This window comes from Hyperoodon ampullatus, assembly GCF_949752795.1.
Source record: "Hyperoodon ampullatus genome assembly, chromosome: 4".
In the NCBI taxonomy this organism is placed as follows: Eukaryota; Metazoa; Chordata; class Mammalia; order Artiodactyla; family Ziphiidae; genus Hyperoodon; species Hyperoodon ampullatus.
The window spans coordinates 109,376,757-109,400,151 of record NC_136917.1 but is presented as its reverse complement, the minus strand read 5'-3'; the positions used below and the strand labels follow the sequence as shown (position 1 = coordinate 109,400,151).

General features: G+C 36.0%; 1 protein-coding gene across 4 annotated transcripts in view; it reads left to right on the top strand.

Annotated features, from left to right (window-relative positions):
• The window catches only part of VCAN (versican), a gene marked incomplete at both ends in the record, with an annotated part of 100,893 nt that extends 79,131 nt beyond the window's left edge, over positions 1–21,762 (top strand). For all 4 annotated transcript variants that reach the window (XM_079701989.1, XM_079701987.1, XM_079701988.1 and 1 more), the window contains 3 exons: positions 15,830–15,974; positions 21,306–21,488; positions 21,635–21,762. In XM_079701989.1, coding sequence (XP_079558115.1) covers positions 15,830–15,974; positions 21,306–21,488; positions 21,635–21,762 — 456 coding nt within the window. The remainder of the gene's footprint in view (positions 1–15,829; positions 15,975–21,305; positions 21,489–21,634) is intronic.
• Between the last annotated feature and the right edge of the window lie 1,633 nt (positions 21,763–23,395).

Below are 23,395 nucleotides of genomic sequence, written 5' to 3'. Positions count from 1 at the left end.
TATAGGTATTTAGTCAGTTTTCCCTTGTTGAATGTAGGCTTCATTCCTGTGGGAGAAATTAGGTCTAGGATACCCACTATTAAGACTTCCTCCCAAAGACTTTCCCTTATAAGTGGTCCAGTGAAAGTACAGAAATTAGGTCTAGCATACCCACTATTAAGACTTCCTCCCAAAGACTTTCCCTTATAAGTGGTCCAGTAAAAGTACAGGTTCTTGTGAGCTGTAGTACAGAAGTTAGAATGCCAAGGACTCAGGTGGCGAGTTGCAGTTGCTACTTCCTTGTGCCTTGCAGACCTGGACCACGACTTATCTCAAAGTGTAACTGTTGGCTGGGTGCCTGTATGGTCCTGCCCTGAGCCTAAAATAGTTGCATTTGCCACAGTGAAGTGAATGTAAAGTCTGTCATTTGCAACATACTGACCTGATAGGCCAAGTCCCTGACTGTTTCCAGTCTGTCCTTGGTTACATAGAATTGATTTGTATATTTTCATTCTCAGCATTTTTCTGTTTTACTAGGTGTTTATTCTGGTCTCTCCATTAGCAATTCAGCTCTTCAAAGAAGTGGTTCTCTTGCCTGCTTTCTATTTCTGAAGGTGTGTAGGATAAGGCCCTATGCTTCTCGTGAGCTTGGTTAATGGGACTGAATATTGGCTTATAGCTGGCAGATGAGTGAGGTCTGTAAATTATCTTAGGGAATTTATCTTGCCTGTCAGGTGCCATCCAAGTGTGCTTGATTTCATCAGATGTCATTATTCCACTATGCTGAAGCAAGCCAACTCAACTCATGTTTTTGTCTGTGTCCATTAATTTTTAATGGACTGTGCTGTGAAATATACTGTGAAAAAAATAACTTAATTACAATTTCCATAGTCTAGACTGGTTCTAAATTTGGTAAATAAGTGGGCATTGCACTTTGTCGAAGGAGAAATATTGATCTTCCTATGAAATTTTCAGAGGAAGATAACATAACCTAAGATAGATAACTATACAACATAAACAAGAAACGTACCCTTAATTCATTCACATTTTCTAATTGGAACCTAAGGGTTATGGAGAGAGCACCAAGGAAGGGCCTCAATTTGAAGAGGGCAGCAAATGAATTACATACACAAGGCAAAGTTTATCAAAGAAAGGAGACAAGTAAATCCAGGAAAAACTCTGACGGACCCTTGGTTTCTTCTTAATTCACTCTTTGTGTAAAATAAAAGTGTGCTAAGGAGTGTCCTTAACTTTGAATATTTTGGAACAGAAGAGACCATCTGCCCAACAGCCTGTCTCCCTCCCATTTGACTGATCTCTGGCCCACTTTCTGCTTTTCTAACCACCCTTGCCTCCATCCCTCCCTTTCAGAGACAGCCTAGGTGTCTCTTAAACTTGTTTGTAGTTCTCTCTACAGCCACCATCCCCTTAACAGGTTCCATATGTGCTCAGGCCTTTGAATAAAATAGTTCTCCTTTGTTTCGCTGTTTACTCCAAGTGTCTTGCTTTTGAAAGTAGCCCTAATAGTAAACTCTTCATCGGGAAAAGCAGTATCTGCTTACAATTGGGAATGGTGTTAACTTGACTGTGTGCAATTTCAAGAACTTTGTTTATGTTTTAGAGTGATTTCTCCCCTCTCCCCTCCACCCCCATTTTTTGTTTGAAAGGTTTATTAGAGCTTATCCTTCTTGGGAGGTAGAGCAGTATTAATACAAAAAGAACCTTTGATATTTACCATATATTATCTTTTGTTATTCAGTCTTAGAGTAAAAACAAATAAGTTTAGAGTAGGTCTCAATTTCAATCATTTCTTTTCTTGAAATAATTAAACTTTGCTTCCAATAAACTTGTAGTGTATCGTATTTAATACGATTATCCTTTATAGCTAGACTAATTCAATTTATATGCTTATACTAAATTAATAATTTTATTTGGCCAAGTTATCTACTTTGCCCTTATTCTTCAGATTCTGATGGATTCATCCCACATTATTGGTTTCTATAATAGGATGTTGATATCACTAATAAAATGCCAAATTCTTGCTTTTATTGGATCTTTAAAGTCTTTTTTATTATTTATTTGGGGTGTTTACCCAGTAGATTTCACAAAAGTGTACTCATGAACAAAATTGGTTCTAGCCTTACCCTTGTGATTTCTATTAAGGTTATTTTCTCTTAACACATTTCAGTTTTCACTTTGTCACTTGGTTTCCTACTAAGCAGTCACATTTCAGTTTGTCCTTTGGTTTTCTACTCACCGGTCATTCTTTAACTTGACTATAGATTTCTAACAGCAAAATGCCCCAAGTGCTTATTAGAAAGCCTGACAAATAACTTCAATAATGAATTACTTTACTTGTCACCCAAGTAATGTCTTCAAAGACACTAAGTTAAACCATCCAAGTTAAATACACATTAAAGCTGGCGAACTTAAACAAACATTTCTTATCTAGCTTCTGTACTATTAGCTGACTTTTAAGTTCTTTCTTTAACCTATTGTTAAATGAATGACTAGTCTGAAGTGTTTTCCCCTAGATCTGTTTTCCAGTGCCTGTGACCTTCCTCTCCCCTTGCTCTGAACTCTTGTTACTCCCTTTTTAATTTTGCAAATGTCTTCCTCTTGCCTTCAGTATAAAATTCTGTAATTATTATCAAGGCATACCAAGCCCACTTACTCCATCTGCTACTTCCTAAGCTGTCTTATCTCAAAATACCCACAGTTCCAGGAATAAGCCATGACATCTCACTTCTGCTGGTCTTTGCATCCACTTGCCCTCGTGCTTAGAAAATGTTCTCACCTCTTGCCCTAACTTCATTTGATAAATGTTTGAATACCTTGTTTAGCCAAGAGTCACCTTCTTCCAGGAAGCCTTCCTAGTTGGGTGTGACTAAGAGCTCCTCCTGTGTGTTCTAGAAACCCTTGGTACCCTCTTCCCATCCTACCACTGGCCTCTATAGAGTTAATTTCCTGACACTGAGCTTTCTGAGGTAGGGATTAACTTTCATCTCCATTTTTTCTGCACCTAGCAAAGTGGTTGACAAAAATAGATATTTGAATGATAATCAATATCCACACATTGCTCAACAAATTCACTTTGTTATCTTTTCAATCCTGAAAGGACCAATTAAGTCTTTTGGCTGAATCTCTATATGACAATTCTTGTTTATCTAAATTAAATATTTTATTTAAAGTTGTATCAGTATGAAAAACATTAAAACATAATAGGTGGTACTTCAAATATGACGAAAAGAAAACAAATGTTTCTCAGAAACAGAAGTATGTAGCTGAGCATAATGCACTTACAAAAGTTATTAACCCAAAGGAAAACAGATGTTCCTACTGGAAATGATGACAGTTTTGTCCATGGTTGTCCCAAGAATACATAAGCTTTGGGAAGAGGAGATGGAAAGCAAACTTGTCGAATGTTTAAGTTATATCAGGGCAGATTTTCCATGAAGTTTTAGGAAACTGACAATTACTCAAAACTTTGACTTAAAAAAACCTTATTATCCAAATCCAAAATGTAGTGAAACAAGCAAAAGGAAATCTCACTCCTAAGTGTTCTCAGCTCATTTCATTTTTTATAGGTTGCTTGACCAAGGATGACTTGGTTGCCTAAGGTTGGACAGGGCTTCCTTTATTTATCCACTATCTGAGTCTGTTCTTTCAAGCACAAAGGGAGCCAGACATCAGCGAACACTATGGAATCATTTATGTTTCTCCACCTATGTACATCCTGGCAAAATCATTTTTACAACTTGCTTTTCAACTACAGACTGTAGTGTGTCCATGGACAGCACAGTTAGGGAGATATTGGAAACCGGTAGGTGCCTTAATCACATTACTTTTTATAACATGACTTCCTAACCAATGGTTTAAAATCAAGCTGTGGACCTCAGAGATTTAAAACTGTTACCGTCTTGCCCCCTCCTCTCCCTGAGCCCCAGGAATAAGATTCTCGCAGTGGCAATTCTCCCGAGGTCTGTATTGCTCCCTTCTGTGTTCTCTTTAGTGAGCTCCTGCAGCACCTCAAAGCTCAACCCTCACCACTGGGGATCGGATGCTTCAGTGGATCAGATGAAGTTACTTCAAAGGAAAATGTCACCTTAGGTTGCGTTGTCCAGAGGTTGAGGATTGAGTAGAACTGACAATCCAGTTCTCTTCTAAAAATGTTGAGGAGCTTTAGGAAAGTTTGATTTGTAAGGAAAAAAAAAAACCCAAAAAAACCTCTGACTTTATCCTTATACATTAAAAAGAACATTTTCTACATCTCTTTTACATTTTCCATCTGTCAACTCTATTTTATCAGCACTCAGTGTCAACCCATGCAGGGCTGCTGGCTTGTCAGCTTCCTGGGAAGTAGTCACGGCCTCCTTCTCACTCTCCAGTGTCCTGTTTGGAGAAAACAGAGACTTCCTTTCCTCTGCACTTTCTGGATCTAGTCAGAAAGTTCTCAAACAAGTTACTAATTCACAGATCCATAAATGTCTTATTTTCTAGCGCTAACCAACTTATCTTGCCCCTTGTTAGATAGGATATAGATTCCAAAAGGCTAATTGATGGCCTTTTGTGCTTAAAAAATGCTACATGAAAAAAATATTTCTGGAAGATAACTGAATTCGGCCTTTTTTTTTTTTTCATTTTGATAAACATGGTCAAGCATTGGCAAACTGGCACACCTAGAATTTGGGACACCCACTTGCCCTCCTGGTTATGCTGCAGAGTTAATGAAGGAAAATAGCCAAATCGGATGTGGAATTGACTTTAAATCCAGAGACCCATTTTCTCCTTTCATAAATAAACATGTCAGTCTGTCAAGCAAAGTACGGTGAGAAAAAAAACAGCTTTTAAAAAGGTAGAAACAATAAAGAAATAGCCCTTAACCCAGGAAGAGACACCTAAAAAGGAGTAACTCGCAGGCCATAAACCATTATTCTTTTTTCTGCAGGAATGTATTATTATTACCCTTTTATAGACACAAAGGTTCATATCCTCCTCCCTCTCCCAGATGTCTTGGACACTGAAAAGAGAATCAAGAGTATTAACTAACTCCCTGTGTTTTCTAAGCTGGTTTGTAGGTTTGTAGGTTTGAAGGATTGCAAATGATTTGGCAGAAAACAATGATGCAAAACAAAACCTCCAAACCAAAACCTTAAGTTTTACTTTTTCTACCTGAAAATCTTAGAAGACTTCCTGTAAAGTGTTTGCAGATGGGTGTGTGTCGGCTGTGCTGTGGTTTTAGCTCCAAGTCAAATGCCACTTCTCTGTGAGCAAGTCACACCGCATATCAACATTAATTTAATTATGTTAAATCTCACAGGCTTCATTAGATTAATCTAAAAGCCAAGGAAAACATATGCTGTTTCTTCATTCTTTAGCACATTACTCACCAGTAGAAGAATTTTCAGTTTCTTTTCTGAGAGACCATTGAGCTCTTAGTGAAAATTTTTACTTGTGTTGCAGTTCAGTTTGATTTGAAACCAAGAACTGGTTCTTCTGATTCTTCACATAAAATATATCGAGCCATAGTGTAGTTCTAGAACACAAAACCCTCATCTCCGCCTTTCCCTTCCTTGAGTGCAGATGGCTATTGATGGGCAAACAGCTGGAAGAACAATATTTACCCACCCCTGGAAAATCATTTCATATTTGACAAGATGCTCCTTGAAAAACAGAAGAATTTATCAATGTGGTAGTTCCTTTTCACAGATGCTTTTCCAACAGTGCTCTGTGAAACCTTAAAAATCACACATGGTTATTTAAATTTAATTGCTAATTAGTTTACAGCAATGCATAACCATGGAAAAGGCAAAGAAAATGTTGAATGGGTTTGGCAGTTTCAAGTTGCATTTGGATCGTGAGCACTTCCTGACTGAAGACCTGTACAAACAAACTTGGGGCGAAGGAACCCACTGGCACCATTCATGGTGGGGATTAAATGCAAGTGGCTTAGTGGGTCTGTGTCTGGGACCCCATCTCCAAGTGCTCTCAGAGTGGGAGGAACTCACATCCTTTGGAAACTGCTGTGGATAATTACTACTTTGTAGGGCAGTGAGCTCACGCTATTACACAAGATTAGTGCTGTGCTCCAGAGCTGGCAGATTGTCTCTCCCGCACAGAGATTTGCCAGCTAGGAAAATAGTGGGCATATTGCCACTTTCACAGCTATCAGGAGACCCCGAGTTAGTTTTTTTTCCCTTCGACATATTCATGTTTGTAGGATCCCACTCCAGGCTGCCAGCCTTGGGCAGTGACACCAAAACAAACGTCTCTTTCTCCTTTAAAACAAAGCTGCTCTTTTCCTTTTGGTTGTTCAACTAAAAGACAACAGCCAAACCATAACCTCTTTTAAAACATAAATAAACAAGGACCCAGACCAGAGTAACCCACAGCAAGTACGCGGATCAGAGGAGGGAGGGCATATTTCTACCTTGCAGTGAGGTCATTTGCCCCAACAATTTAAAGAAAACAAAATTAAATATAATCTCCCACAGACTGCAAACAAATGCCTCTTGTGACCACAGCCATCTAGGAAAAAAGGCATTTTAAAGTTAACACATGTTTTGATTTCTCTAATAAACAGTCCTTCTAAGCTCCGGGCAGATAACTGTTTGACCTGTGTTCTGAAAGGTGAGGGCCGGGGGATAAACCCAGAGTGGTTATTCTGAGTTCTTTATTTAGTGCAAAGGTGGTTTCTTATCAGCATATGTTTCAAAAGGGTAAACCGTACTCTAGGGACTGTGTTTTCTATTTGGAGTTTGCTTTTATCCTTTGGTGGTTATCTGCTTACCCCTGGCATCGACTGCATTTGGATGTTATTTGTGGCCATGTGAGTACAGCAGTGGCGCTACCGGTTCCAGGTGATAAAAGGAGTTTGAACACAGAGAAGCTCAGCTTTTAGTACAGGTGTCATGTTTTTATAGCTAATCTACATAAGTTTTTACCTAAAAACAGACTAAACCACATGCAGACATTAATTGTGTGCCTTGATGTTTATTTATGATCTGCCTCGTCCTAAGGATTTTAGGTGGCTATTACAGATTTGGCTTTGCTTCTGATGCAGCTTCACTGTTGATGTAAATCATCTGATAATTTTAAAAGGACAAATAGAAAAAAATAAATATTGTAGTTGAACGTTTTAGTCAACTAGAAAATTCAGATTATAGCTATATTGGCCTGTAGCTAAATAGAATGGAGTTGGTAAATACTGTTTAGCTGAGGTCTATCTTTTAGCAAAGTGTTCTCTTCTTACTTTTCCTCACAAAACTGAGGGGACATATCACAGATAATCCTTTAATCTTTTTTTCCATATGGAGGAAATAATCATGGTTTGGGGCAGGGTGGGGCTGGGGGAGGACGTCTACATTGTTTTGTTAACAGTGACTTAGTTGGTAATTCAAAATCTAATGATGGATGGATATCACCACCTAGTGGCCATATAGTATTTTGTGTTTCAAAACTTCACAGTCCCAGAACTCCACTTAGGTCTCTGCAGGAATAATATTCTCTGTGAATTAAGTCCCTATAGCTTTGGGTTTTAAAATTCTAGTATGAATTGCATTATATCATGAACCAGAAAGTTAAATGTGAAATGAGATGATTTTTCAAATGCAGCGTAAAGCTAATACATGGAGTCACATGCTTAGTAAAATCCTAGCAACTGAGGTAAGCATTAGGACCAATCTTTCCCGTATCTTCACTTTATACACAGTAATAGCAGTGGAAAGTTTTCCTTGGCTGGTTCCCTTGGCATGTGAACCTAGAGGACATTTTTGGTTTTCTTATGAAAATTTTTTTACAGTGAATTAAATCAGCAGCGTTTGGGGGAATAGAGAGTAGGTAGAAAGCAGAGACTGGACTGTTCACGGAAGAAAACTCCAAATTATAGCTTGAAGCCTTAATTTCTCCCAACAATTACCATAATATATTATGTCAGAGCATGGCTTTACTGGACAAATGCCAAGAGCGGTTTTTATCAATGGAATGTGTGTGGTTAATTGTTTAAACATACTTGGCAAAACTCATAATAGTTCTAAAACATAAAGCCTTTAATTGGCCATTTAAGATAATCTAAATTACAGTGAATTTAAAGAATAAAAGGTGACTCAATCTAAGCTGAAAAAACTATAGGTAAATATGTGGGTAGGTACAAGGTCGATGATAGAGTAGGCCCTTGGCAGATGCAGATTCAAGATTTGTAGTTTCAAATATACATGAGAGACCCTGAAGATCCACAAATATGAACTATTTCGTACTTTTTGCTCAGGCACAAATTTGAACTGTACCCACTGGCTGGCTAGTCTGTAAAAATCATTCAATTAGCTAGCAAGTTTGTCCAATGGACGGCTCAGTTTTCCCATCTCTAGGGGTCTGTTGATGTTTATTCTACTAACTATTTAACCATTTTGGACCTTCTCTATTGTATTTATGGTGGGGACCTCTCTGCTACACAGGTCTGTGTGAACAAGGGCATTCCCAAAGGTCTATCCTAGATATATCCTTCCCTGCTGCCAAGAAATACTGTATTTGTAGGGGGGTGTGTATGTGTGTGTGATGGTAGTAAATCTCAAATTTGTGTCCCACAAAAAGATGAAATTTAATTGTATCTAGTGTGTGAAAATTCCATTTTCTTTTTATTAGAGAGGAAAAGAAACCAAGAGATTCTAAACAGAGTATCTAACTGTTTAGAACTTGTTAGTGCCCATCGATTATCCTTTATAGTTATTTGACCAAATTAAATCGTAAAATCTCAATGAAAAGAATTTGAAATGGGTCAAATATTATGGAGAAGGGCTAGTTATCAACTAAGTTTTGATAAGCCCAGTTGCTTTGAAAACTTCTTAGTTTTAAATTCTGATAAAAGGGATTTAAAAACAAAACTCTTTCATGTTCCGGGAATTCTTTCTCTACTAGAGGTTGCAGCATGACCTTATTATCTTCAGGGTTTTGAATTTTGAATTGACATTATCTTCTAAAGACAAAAAAAATCTTGATGTGGAAAAACAAATACTGTTTTGGAATGTTGCATGAAGGGTAAGTCATTCTACGGTTCAAGAGCCTTCCGTGATCCAGCCTTTTCTTTTCACCATCCAGCTGCTTGCATATTTCCTCATAAATCAATTTGCTTATATATGTATCATATAAAGGACCAGCTGGGACGTGATTGTCACAGCAGTTAACTGACTAATACTGGATGGTCTTGTTTCCTTTCTTGAACTGAAAGCAGTGCTCAAAGCTGAACCAAGCAAACTCCTTTTGTAAAGCAAAGCAAAGCAAAGTACCTGATTTATTTTTAAATCTTGTGTATTTCTGAAATAATGCTTTTTTAAAAACTGAAGTATAGTTGATTTACAATGTTGTGTTACTTTCAAGTGTATAGCAAATTAACTCAGTTATATGTGTGTGTGTGTGTGTGTGTGTGTGTGTATTCTTTTTCAGATTCTTTTCCATTATAGGTTATTACAAGATAGTGAACATAGTACCCTGTGCTATACAGTAGGTCTTTGCTGTTTATTTTATATACAGTAGTGTATATCTCTTAATCCCAAACTCCTAATTTATCCCTCCCCACCCTTTCCCCTTTGGTAACCATAAGTTTCTTTTCTATATCTGCGAGTCTATGAAACAACACTTTTTTAACCTTAGAAAAAAGACAGTGATCCATCTCTAGTTCAATTACATTACAGTTTTTTTTGGCGGTACGCGGGCCTCTCACTGCTGTGGCCTCTCACGTTGTGGAGCACAGGCTCCGGATGCGCAGGCTCAGCGGCCATGGCTCACGGGCCCAGCCGCTCCGCGGCATGTGGGATCTTCCCGGACCGGGGGCACGAACCCGTGTCCCCTGCATCGGCAGGTGGACTCTCAACCACCGCGCCACCAGGGAAGCCCAACATTACAGTTTTATCTTCCATTTATTTTGTACATGCTTGTGATACTAGTTATCTGCTGAGATTTCAGGGCCATTGATCATGGTGGTGTGTATTTTAAAGATAAAAGATCATCTGGTATCTCTGAATGACAGTTGGGACTCCTAGATACTATATAGTCAGAGTCACCTTGAAAGGATGTAAACCCTGTCTGACTTTAGTAGGTTGCTGGTAACTTTCAAAAGCAGAGACCCTACCCCCATCCCCAAACACAACACACACGTTTTCCCTCCCCGTATGTTGATTGAATTAAGTTGGAGACTTTGCAAAGAGCTGGGAAGGAGAGAATAACTCTTCAGCCATTCTGCTTGAGAAACCTAAGTCAAGTTTGTCTTAGATCTGTGGAATTGAGATCACTCTCCAAGAGTGGAGAATATTGGCAGGCAGGGGAATCCCATGTGCTCCATAAGACCTGCAGGATAATTCTCTGCTTTTATGTTAATATAAGGCAGAAGTAAGTTTTTGACAATAAAATACAGATTATTTGGAATAAAATAATCTAAGCATTTGTAAAGTTTGATAGATTGTAATGAATAACTTCAGTCTGCTCTGACTTTGTCCTCTCAATATTAGGATTGGTTCAAAACGAATTCTCTGGTTTGTGGAGACAATTTTCATTCAAGAGAAAGGTACTTAGCTGTTAGATTTTGGCCAGGATTTTTAGAATCATTTTATGCTTTTGGCAGCTAACTTGCTTGAATCTGATTGGGGGGAAAGGAAAGAGAAAACAATAATTGAAAAGTTAATAAATCCAGTTTAGTTGAAATGCTTGTCTTTTGGGGCACTTTTTTTTTTTTTTTTTTTTACACATACAAAGAGGTAATCATTTAATTGGAACACTACAAGTAACTTTTTCATATAGTGTACAGCATTAAGCAGTTCATACTAGGTATAAAAAATTACTTCTTAATAAAATACATGTTTGTTATAGAACATGTAGATAAGTTTACATCTGAGCTGGCTTTCCTTTACATCAACTACGTGACTTTTATGTCATAATTTTCTCTGCCATCAGAAGAGAACAAAAATGCACAGTAATTTAGGGGTTTCTTTTCAGACATGGGATTGATCTAATTCTGGTCTCTGGGGGAAACAACGAGAGTTCAAGGTTTGGATTTGGAATGGAGAACATAAGTCTCTGAGACAAAGACAGGCTGAGGTCTGATCAGCATTTATTTTTATCCACAGTGTTAAAATGAATTCTCCCAAGCCACGCTGGCTTTTTGGAATAATTTTAGTTTGCCCATCCAGCCCTAGAAGAGGATCGACCTGGGCTAGATCACCCAGGATGTTTGCTTATAATCCCAGCGAGGAGAAAAAAATCCAGATGGGAGCAGAGAATTTTTCTCTGCTCATTCCAAGAGTCTACATTTCTGTATGTATGAGACACCGTCTATGTGAGAGAGGCTCGATTAAATTCTTATAGCTCAGAATTGATTTCCTGAGGAGAGATCTCTTCCTAACATTTAGCTTTAGTGAAAAAAATACATTATTGAACCTAAAATCAATGATTTATTTTTTCTACTCTGTTTCTCTGCAAGTGATATTAAATAAGGCTATAAGAATTCAGGAGAAAACAAAGAAAGTTGTTCAGAAAACTGGAGTTTCCTTTGCTAAGTCAGTTTGGCAGTAACATGGAGCAAAATCAAAGCATCCTAGCCAAAATAAATCTGCACAATGGAGCAATCAGATATGAGGTAATAGTGTGACATGCCTGTGGGTATCAAACATTCTTGTAAAAACCACAGACTTAAAATTTGGTCCTGTACCATTAAGCCACAGTTCTGCCAAGCAACAACACAGATCACTGCTGCAAGCCAAATGCAATTCCCACCCAAAACAATTAAATCTTTTACCAGAGGTCTGAGCCTGGGAAGCTTAAGGCCTGAGAATTACTTTGGTGGCATGGAATCAGAATCTCATTTCAGTGTGAAAATGAGATGGTTATTGTTCAGATCAGGAGGAAATGTCAGCTGCAAAATACATGGCAGTCGAGGGACTTGGATGACTCGAAGTGATGTTTGTTGAGGTTAGATTTAAAAAGTGTTAGCTAAGAAATCGGTAAGTTCTTTCTGATCACTGCATAGGTCATGTTATAATGTTCATTTTTGCTGATTAGAAAAGTAATTCATGCTCATTCAAGGGAAGTTGGAAAATCTGTAAGAATATATAGAATAAAGTATTACCTTAGTCTCATATCACTAGATATAAACTTTATAACATTTTACTGTATTTTCTTTGGGTCTTTTGCATACACACACACACACACAGCTGCATTGAGAGTATGCATAAAATTTGGATTATTGTACATTTTTAGCACTTTGCTTTTTATTTAAGTTAACACTTCTTTTAGTATCTTCCATCTCCTTATATAGTCCTCAAAGCCAAGATATTTGATGGTTATATAATATCCCATTTGTCTGGCTATACCATGATTTATTGAATATATATTTGCTCTATAGATTTTTCCCACTTACTGCTAGGGTAATATTTTAGATAAAATGTTGTTCATATCTCTGATTATTTTTTAGGATAGCATTTTAGAAGTAGAATTATGAGGTCCAAGGGTAGGAACTTTTTAAGGCTCTTAGTATGTATTGCCAACTGTTTTCCAGACCGGTTATTTACTTCTGCTGACTTTGTGATTGTCTTGCTTGCTGTTTGCCAGCAGCAAACAACATTTTCGAGCAGGGGCAGGTATGGATAGGGAGGAACGCAGCACACTCCGGGGTTCATTATTTCTAAATATGAAATTATTAATTAAACAACACCAGTATGTGCCAGGCATAGCTCCTGGCACTGGGGATACAGGAGTAAACAAAAGAAGCCAAAATCCCTGTCTTCAATGAGCTTACACTCTACTAAGGAGAAAAAATATAATAAGGAAGTAAAATGCATAGGATATTAGAAGGTAATAAGTGTTATGAAAAAAATAAAACAAAGAAGGGAGATGCGTAGTGTGGTAAGGACAAGGAAAGGGGAGCACTGCACAGTTTACACATGGTATTGGGATGCTGGAAAATTTTCCACCTTTGAGGACATTCACTGTTTTCCTGAAAGAGGTCAGTTAGAAAGTAAACTAGAAAGTATTGAACTCTAAAATCCAAATTAAGTATATGAGGAACTCTGGGACCTTTCACCATAAAAAGTATTAAATGTAGATCTTTGTTAGTTTTAAGGAATTCTTATTCTTTTATTAATTTAATTTTTAATTTTATCCTGCTTTAATTCATCTGTTAAAGACAGCTTAGTTATACAGCAGCAGCAGGCTGAATGTGACATTTATATCTGCATTGTTACTCCATTTCCTTTTGTTATCTATTAAAGGAGGGTAGCCGGAAAAAAAAAAAAAGGCAAAAATAAGGCTTGGTGGGTGGAGGGTAAGAGATGATAAGGAAAGGAAAATAAGCAAAGAAAAGGAAAATAGAGGAATAATTAGAAACCCAGGTCAGATCAAATGTCAGTTCACGGTCGCAGGAAGACCTGCCAGACAGAATGCTTTGGTGAGTATGGTCCTCTGAGCATCTTTCCCAGGGACACCTAGGGGGTAGCTCAGTGGTACCATTCAGGCTACTAGAGTTGAATTTAAATCCATATAATTCCTGGATTTCCACCAGAGAAATAAAAACACCCTTAATTCTGTGTTTTGGGGAAAAAGTCTTTATTAAGCTTCCCTTGGTTCTCTGAAGTTTTATCACTTTTCAGAGACTCTTCTTTACATAGCAGAGGTCTCTTGTCTCCTATCTTAATTTTGGCATGATTGAGGTGTATTTCAAAGCAAAGCTAAGCAAAGAGATTGAAGGAAAAGTAGAAGGTGTCTTAATCCTGAGGTTTTCAAACTTAACGTCTTCTTCTCACAAATTATTTTATCAAAGATCTAGGTTTTTACCATATTTTAAAGCTTTAAAAACTGCATTATTTTCTGAGAAGAAAGAAAAATTAGAGCCATTCTCTAGTATATTTATTATACATTTTTAAAAGACATAAAGATAGCCATGGTGCTTTTGGGAGTAACTAGCAGGACTGTTTTTTGGCATGCTCTGAATTGGAAACAATTGCCTTAACTCATATACAGTTCTTTCTTCTCTGACTTTGTCTTTTTCAAATAAAATCTCTTAACTCACTGTTTCAACCACAGACTCATATTTTTTCCCCCTTGTTTCTTTTTTTTTAAATTTTTATTGGAGTATAGTTGATTTACAATGTTATGTTAGTTTCAGGTGTACAGCAAAGTGAATCAGTTATACATACACATGTATCCACTCTTTTAGATTCTTTTCCCATATAGGCCATTACAAAGTATTGAGTAGAGTTCCCTGTGCTATACAGTAGGTTCTTATTAGTTATCTGTTTTACATATAATAGTGTGTATATGTCAATCCCAACCTCCCAATTTATCCCTCCTCCCCCTTTCCCCCTTGGTAACCATAAGTTTGTTTTCTACACACAGACTTATTTTAAATTTAATTCAAGGAAAGACTAATAGATCTGTAGGCCCAGAAGAAACAGTCACATTTGCCATTGTCACATAAATCTGAATACATATTTCTTTCATATGAAGGAAATTTGTCTCCACCAGTCTGGTCAGCATTAGATGTGATTTAAACGTGACAGTAGGCAAAGCATATTGGGAAAGCAATACCCAAGTTGAGCCAGAGAGACAATGAACAAACATGTCCCATATCACATTCTAGTTAAGAGACCGGAGGCTAGAAAGCTTCTCTCTTATTTATGGTCCAATATTATTTTCATCTCACTAAAGTTTGTTATTTTTGAATAGGCATAAGGACTGTGTTTTTCATATAATTATTGGTTGATATGGAGGTTACATTTTAAGGCAACAAAAAATTGAATGTAGACCTAAAAGTCCTGGGTGTTTAACATTGCTAAGTTTCAAGTTATTCCCAGTCTTGCTGGATTACTGTTAGAGATAATGCATACCAAGTACCAGAAGAGGGCTTCATTCGTTACTGGTGCTGAATAAAAGACATGTATTACTGTGATGGAAGGCAAAAGATATTTCTGGTTATATCTCATTGCTCAAACTAGGGAATCAAAAGGTATCATCTAAAGATGTAGATATAAAGGTAACCAGTAGAAAAACATCAGGTCAATAAAATTCCTTTTAATTATCTGAACACACATTAAAGAAAAGCAAACATATATTTATAGTAAGACATATATTTTAAAGCATTATCTTGTATATTAATATGCATAAATGTGATAAATGTTCCTATTAAAACAACTTCCAGATTAGATCATAAAGCAAAACACAACTGGATGGTGCACATAAGAATCATATCTAAAACAGAATTACTCAGAAAAGTTGAATATAAAATGATGGGCACAGGTATATCGGGTAAACAAAAAAATAAATATAGCAAATATATCAATATATATATATATCAACATAGCAAAGAATTTGGATGAAAACAATTACATTCAATAAGACAAAGGTACTTTATAGTGGTAAAAATATAAAAGAAGGAATGACCATTTTATTGCACTATAATCACCTCTACATAAAATTATATGTGCACATAATAGGGTTTGGAAGAAAACATGACAGATTAGAGTGATGAGATTATGAATTTTTTTCTCTAGTTGTTCCACTTCCATTAATGCTGTTATAATTAATAATAATGACATGGTTAAAATTCTTAAATTGAGCATTGATTCCTTAGATATATCTCATCGCCAAAGGAAAAAATATATATATTTGTTGAAGAGAGACTTTGAGATATATACATTTTCCACTCAGAGTGTAAAAATCTTTTTCTTTACCACCAGAATTATTTCAGCTAGATGGTTCAACAGAAATTGTTGAGTTCCTTCTAATTTAATCGTGCAGTAATGGCACTGTCGCTTTTATAATATGCTTCTCTTTGACTGTCAATAGTTATCTTCTCCCTCCATTTTTACAGCAATATGAGAACTGGAGGCCCAATCAGCCAGATAGTTTCTTTTCTGCTGGAGAAGATTGTGTTGTAATTATATGGCATGAGAATGGCCAGTGGAATGATGTTCCCTGCAATTACCATCTCACCTATACCTGCAAGAAAGGAACAGGTAATGATTACTCCATTAATAATGTATACTTAATCTGCATTTCAATTATCAAGTAAATTCAGGAAGAATAAATGTCATTCTGTTTTTTTGGTTTTTTTTTTTTTTTTTTTTCTTTTGCGGTACGTGGGCCTCTCACTGTTGTGGCCTCTCCCATTGCGGAGCACAGGCTCCGGACGCGCAGGCTCAGCTGCCATGGCTCACGGGCCCAGCCGCTCTGCGGCATGTGGGATCTTCCCGGTCCGGGGCACGAACCCGTGTCCCCTGCATCGGCAGGCGGACTCTCAACCACTGCGCCACCAGGGAAGCCCTAATGTCATTCTTTAAGACATAAGCTGGATGTCACATATGGCGTCTCTTATTGCTCTGGAATGGTTTACTTTTTCAATATAATTGAAAAGTTTGTTTTCAGTAATGTGTTCATCTTAGATTTCAAGTGCTTAAGATAACAATGTAGCATTTATGTAGAAAAACTACCTGGCAGTATTTTTAAGAAAAACAATTGCCAGCCCAAGGGCCTATAAACCTGTTTATTTTGATGAGGAGAGCATTAAAAAAAAAAATAGTTGTAGAATAAATAAATAAATAAAAATTTTAAAGAAACAAAAAAATTTTAATTAGTTGTCAACAATAAAAAACTGGTATGTATCATAAAATAATGTGAAGTTTTTACTTAAAAAAAAAGAACACCTGGTGCCATCTGGCCCATGTTCAAATTTATCAGTGGTTTAAATACTGCAGCTGAAAACTACCACCCTCCCTTGGTGGGACTGTGGTCTCCAATTCATTGCAGTCCTCATTCAGACCTTTCCTCCTTTTTGGTTAAGTTCCTGGTCTTTATAGACATTTGAGTTTTTCACTCATTCCCTTAGAAGCTCCATCTGTACACAAAAACCATAGAACAAAAATGCCATCCCTATATCTATTGTTGAATACCTTCAAAATATGATACAATAAAAACATTTATGTTTATAAGTTAATAATATAATGAGAATTGCTTAGTTGATATTAAACAGATAAAATTAAGAAAGCTGATTTTTGAAAGTGTTTATCATTGACCAATATGTTCAAATTCTAAGGCACACTCTATAGACTTCTTCCTTTAAAAAATAGGATTTCCATAAAAATTTATAAACCTATTTGCAATTGATAATGATGTTAGAACATGAGTATTTAATCTCTATACTCAGATTTTACCCACCTCAATTAAACATACAAAGTACAAATGCAAAATACAAAATCCATTTGACTTATTTTTGAATATAAAAATAATAAAACTAAAAATACACTCTATAGGTATTTTAGGAAAGACAAACACCACTAGAGAAATTCTATCAGAAGAAAGAGAACAGTAAGATACACAAAGCTGAGATGAAACTCAGCTGTTATCCATGACTACTATACTCTGCCATTCTCTTGTCTAAAGCAGAATTTATTCTGAATATCTTTTATGTGTGAGCAGCTTTCCTGACTATGTATGTTACTTCCGCACTTATGCGATGGAACTTGTGAAAACAGCAAATCAAGTTATTTGCTCTTTTCCCTGTTTCTAGTGTAAGAAGTCTTTAAAGAACTGTCTGTCTTTATCCAAATGTCATGTTTGCCCTCTTAGATCTCCAAATGTTCCCTGGAGTCATGCTTTTCATTTTGTGATCCAAACATTCTTTTATTTCCGGTGTTGTTTTTTCCTATGCCAGGGTTTATTAGCAGCAGCACTATTAACATTTTGGGCCAGACAGTTCTTACTTGTTGGGGCTGTCCTGTGCATTGCAGAATGTTTAGCATCATCTCTGCCCTCTATGCACTGAATGCCAGTAACATTCTCCTCCACTCCACATCCTCCTTTGCTTTGTGACAACCATCCATGTCTCTAGCCATCACCAACTATCCCTGGGAAAGGAGGGAGAGGAGGAAAACTGCCCCAGGTTGAGAACCACTGCCTTATCTAAAAAGGATTCACAAAAGTAACATCATGGTAGACATTTACCAATGGGGAAAGATTTACAAAACATTAGGTCTACCTCATTAAAGGAGAAAAATAAAACAAAACAAAATTATTCATATATTTTATCTCCCTACTGTCTGATTTTTATTTGTGTAGACTTAATTCTTTGTTAATCAGTACTCTGGGGAATGTTACGAATTTTATAAATGTCTGTAGACTTTTATAAATGACACTTATTTTTCCTTTCAGATATTTTAGACATCTTAAACATGCAGACCTAGGTCGTTTTAATTAAACACTTGCAAAGAAGGATTATATTATATATAAAAGACTTTAAAAAAAAAAAAAAACACCACCTCGTTTGATACTATCTACACATCTTTGGGACATCCTGCAGGTTCCTTCCAATCCCATCCATTTACTTCCCAAATCCAGCCATAGATAATGACTTAATCCCCTTTCTTTTCTCTTTAGAATTATCACATATGCTTGTATCTGTAAACAAATTTTTTAGTTTTGCACATTTTTGAACTTTAAGTAGAATCATACTGTTTGTATTTTGTGCATTGCTTTTTTTGTTCAGCATTATGTTTGTGCAATTTATCCATGTTGATGCATGTAGCTGTATTTCTTCATTTTGGCTGCTGTGTAGTATTACAGTATATGACTATATAACATCTTATTTATCAGTTCTCCTGCCAGTGGACATTTGGGTTACATTCAGTGTTTTCACTATTATAAACAATGTTTCTTCGACTATTCTTGAACTTGTTTGTGGTAGATCTCTGCAAGTTTCCATAGGGTGTTTTTCCAGGAGTGAAGTGCAGAGTCATAAGATACATGTACTATCAAATTCACTAGAAAATGCCAAATTATTTTCCAAAATGGTTGTACCAATTGTCACTCCCACCAGCAATGTGTGAAAGGTCCGGTTACTCCACATCTTCTCCAACATTTGATATTAATGGACTTTGAAATTTTTGCCAATCTGGTGGGTATAAAATGTTATCTCTTGTGATTTAATTTACGTTGTCTTGGATACTTCTCCCTGGATATCTTTTCACACACTTTTATTTATAGCTCTTCTTTTGTAAGGTTTCTGTTCATGTCTATTGTATATTTTAAAAAATTGATTGCTTCTCTTTTATATATTGATTTGTGAGAGTTTTTTAAAATGTCCTGGTTATTTATCCCTTGACAATTATATGTTGCAAATATCTACTCCCAGTTTGTAGCTTGTCTTTCCCCATGGCATTTTTTAATGAACAGAGTTCTTCATTTTGTTGAATTTTCCTTTATGGTTTAAACCTTTTTGTGTCTTAAGAAATCTTTACCTATCCTAAAGTCAGAAAGCTATCCTATGTTGTTTTTAAATGTTTTATAGTTTGTCTTTTACATTTATATATTTAAACCATCTAGAATTGATCTCCCATGGATTCTCTGAGGTAGGGAACCAAATACATATTTTTTTCCATATGAATACCCAATTGTCCAAGTGAAAAACCTACCTTTTCCCCACTGCTCTGACATGTTGCTTCCATCAAATATCAGGCATATATATGTGGATCTATTTCTGGTCTGTTTGCGTGTCCTTGCCAGTACCACACTCCCTGAATTATTTTAACTTTATAATAAGTCTTCATTTATAGTTTTGGAAGAAATCTGTATATTGCTTTCCTCTCAAATTTAAAGACAACTTTTAATTAGTCAGAATCAAGTATAGTGGGTTATCTAATTGATAATTTTTAACCTTCCGTATCACTTCCATCTCATTCTATCTGAAACTTGCTAGTATCTGGACCCTAGTATAGACTTTCCATATTACAATAAAAGAAGTGTAGATATCCAGATGCGGGTTTTCATTGAACTATATACATAGTGTAGGTTATTAATTGCAAATGACATATTATTATAGAAATCTCAGTTTATCTTCTACGAATTTGTAAAAATCAAATACATACACAAATGTTTCTAATTTCTTAGTTATAGATAGTAGGACTTTATAATCTATTTTTAGGTTATGTCTATCTGAGTGACAATTTCTTATGTGAATGAAAATATATGCTTGGATTGTGTTTCATTAAAGACAGCTTTGTTTGCTATGGGTCAATACATTCTAAGCTGCTTTGTCAGGCAGAAGTAAATTAAAGGAACTAAATATTTAAGTTAAACCTACATTTGTCATTTCAAAAGAATACGGTTATAAACAGCCTTTTGAATATGTAAATAAATTTAATATTCATGAACTTTTGACATCCAAACATCTTGGTACCAAGGTTTCTGGTAATCATCCATCCTCCCATTGAAGATTTGCATTATTTCATGAGAGAATATGACATGCTTATCAGGTGGGCCTCATGATGGCATTCTTAAAGTAAACTATTGATAGGAAATGTCATTTAGGGAAATTATATTGAAGTGAAGTTATATTTTTATTAGAGATATATAGCAAAACACAATCACTTAATAAAAGTTAATTTTTAAAATATATCATTTAAAACAAGTACACTAATATTGAATAAAATTACAAATTAATACAAATTCAGTTGAACCAATTTTCCCAGCTTCTTGAATTTCAAAATTGTGAAGTTTCTTTTACTACTATTTCCTTTTTACTATTTCTACCATCACTAAGTTTGTTGATATACAGAATTTTTTATTGTGGGTTAAAAATTATGGTTATATATTCCAAGATTTACCTTTACTTACCCTGCTTAAGAGTTGAAATTTATATTTATAAGGTAATTACAAAATTGAAGCATGAATACTATGTCCTGACTTGCTCCCTGTCTCTGTACAGAAGACAGAAAAGAGCAAATAAACATAATTGAACCTGGAGATATTTTATTTATACTGAAGAGTCGGTATTTTATCCATATTTTGGACATATTTTGTCCACATTTTGAAGCTATGATGTTATTATAGATTGTAAGTTTTTTGGGGGGAAGTGACAATAATAGTTAATTATTACAAATCTATTATTATTTGAAGTGAAGGTGGGTAATAAATAAAAACATTGGGATGGTGGTGAAGACAACATCAACAGGCCACATGGTGGCATGAGACAGGAAATTCCAAATTCCTTTTAATTTAGAATTTTTTTCAGAAAAGTAGCACCTCCAAATGGACAGATGAATGTATGACCATATGCCCTATGGTTCTTTAAAAAAAAAAAAGCACAATTCAAGATGACAGAATCTGAGATTCAAACTAGGCCCAGAGCCTTACTGTTTAGTTTTGTCTTGAAAATTTTCAATTTCTTAATCTAAATGACTGCTGAAGGTGCTTGATTGGGTATAATAAAGAAGGAAAGAGAAAAAAAAAAGAGAAACTCATGCCAATAGAAATACTTAGATTATTTGGAAATAACCCAATTTACTTTTCTTTAGTTGCTTGCGGCCAGCCCCCTGTTGTAGAAAATGCCAAGACCTTTGGAAAGATGAAACCTCGTTATGAAATCAACTCCCTGATTAGATATCACTGCAAAGATGGTTTCATTCAACGCCACCTTCCAACCATCCGTTGCCTAGGAAATGGAAGATGGGCTATGCCTAAAATTACCTGCCTGAACCGTAAGTGGTCCTTTAGAAAGAATGGACAACCATGCTATAACAACTACTAGACACTCTCATTTTACGGCTACGGTATTGGTAGTTTAGGGTATGGAGCAAGTAATATTGTTGTGTTTTCTTTTCTTTCTTTCTTTCCTTCCATGTAGCATCTGCATACCAAAGGACTTATTCTAAGAAATACTTTAAAAATTCCTCATCAGCAAAGGACAATTCAATAAATACATCAAAACATGATCACCGTTGGAGCAGGAGGTGGCAAGAATCAAGGCGCTGATCCCTAAAATGGCGAACATGTGTTTTCATCATTTCAGCCAAAGTCCTAACTTCCTGTGCCTTTCCTATCACCTCGAGAAGTATTATCAGTTGGTTTGGATTTTTGGACCACCGTCCAGTCACTTTGTGTTGCTGTGCTCGAAAACATTTTAAATGAAAGTATTGGCATTCAAAAAGAAAGCAAACAAAAGGAAAGAAAATAAGGGCAGAATGTAACCATTTCCAGACTATCTAATTTCTTTAGTTTTCTATTTGCCTCCAGTGCAGACCATTTTATAATGTATACCAGCCTACTGTACTATTTAAAAAGCTCCATTTCAGCACCAATGGCAATGTAAATAAGATGATTTAATGTTGATTTTAATCCTGTATATAAAATAAAAAGTCACACTGAGTTCGGGCATATTTAATGATGATTATGGAGCCTTACAGGTCTTTAATCATTTGTTCGGCTGCTTTTGGTAGTTTGTTTAGGCTGGAAATGGTTTCCCTTGCCCTTTGTCAGCAAGATGGAGGATGGCTTTTCCTGGACTATTAACAAACACAAAGTTTTGTAGGTCACTGCACCATTTCCACCCTAGGTACAGCCAGCTTCCATGTGATGCTGAAGCCTGGCTGGCTAATGGGATCCCAACGGAACTAGAGACTGCAACGTGGAACTCTCTTTTTGCTGCATTTCTTTTTCTTCACTTACAAGAAAGGCCTGAATGGAGGACTTTTCTATGACTAGGAGCATTTTTTAGGGGTCAAAGTGCTAATTATTAACTCAACTGGGTCTCCTTTTTAATGGCTTTTATAACACTAACTTGCAAGATTACAGATCAACAACATTTCAAATGGATATAGACCTAGGGCTCTGGAGGGAGGGGTTTTGTTAAAACAACACACATTCAAAGAAAGAAATTTTGTATATATAACCATTTTAATCTTTTATAAAGTTTTGAATGTTCATGTATGAATGCTGCAGCTGTGAAGCATACATAAATAAATGAAGTAAGCCATACTGATTTAATTTATTGGATGTTATTTTACCCCAAACCTGAACATTGACATAGTATGTTAGTTATTTTTCAGTGTTAGCCTTTATACTTCCCTCACACAGTTTGGAACAATATAATCTAGGTACTCTGTCCCTGATTAAATAATGGGATGGATAGAATGCATCAAGTGTTTATTATAAAAAGAGTGGAAAAGTGTATAGCTTTCAGCAAATGATGTTTGCCCATTCTAAGCAAGGAGCATATATATAGAAATAGTGTGGGTGTTGCTTCCTATTAGGTGGAGTGTATGTGTTAAAGTTTCTTCCTATCTCTTCCCACTCTGTTTTCTCCCCTTAATTTGAATAAAATGACTGCTGAAGATGACTCTGAATCATTATCCACTTAATTTAATGTTTAAAGAAAACCCTGTAATAGAAAGAAAACATTTAGGAGTCTTTCCCTAATTTTAGTTAGAATGATCTTGAGAGGACAACAAATAAAATACAAATAGAAGAAGAGCAGACCCAACATGGATTCTTTTTCACAGAACCTCTTTTGACTTAGAAGGAACCACAGTAGCCACAATCATACACACTGTTTTTAGGCAAGTTCCCTTGGTTGCTGCGTTAAATGTGATCCACCTTTGGGTGTTCT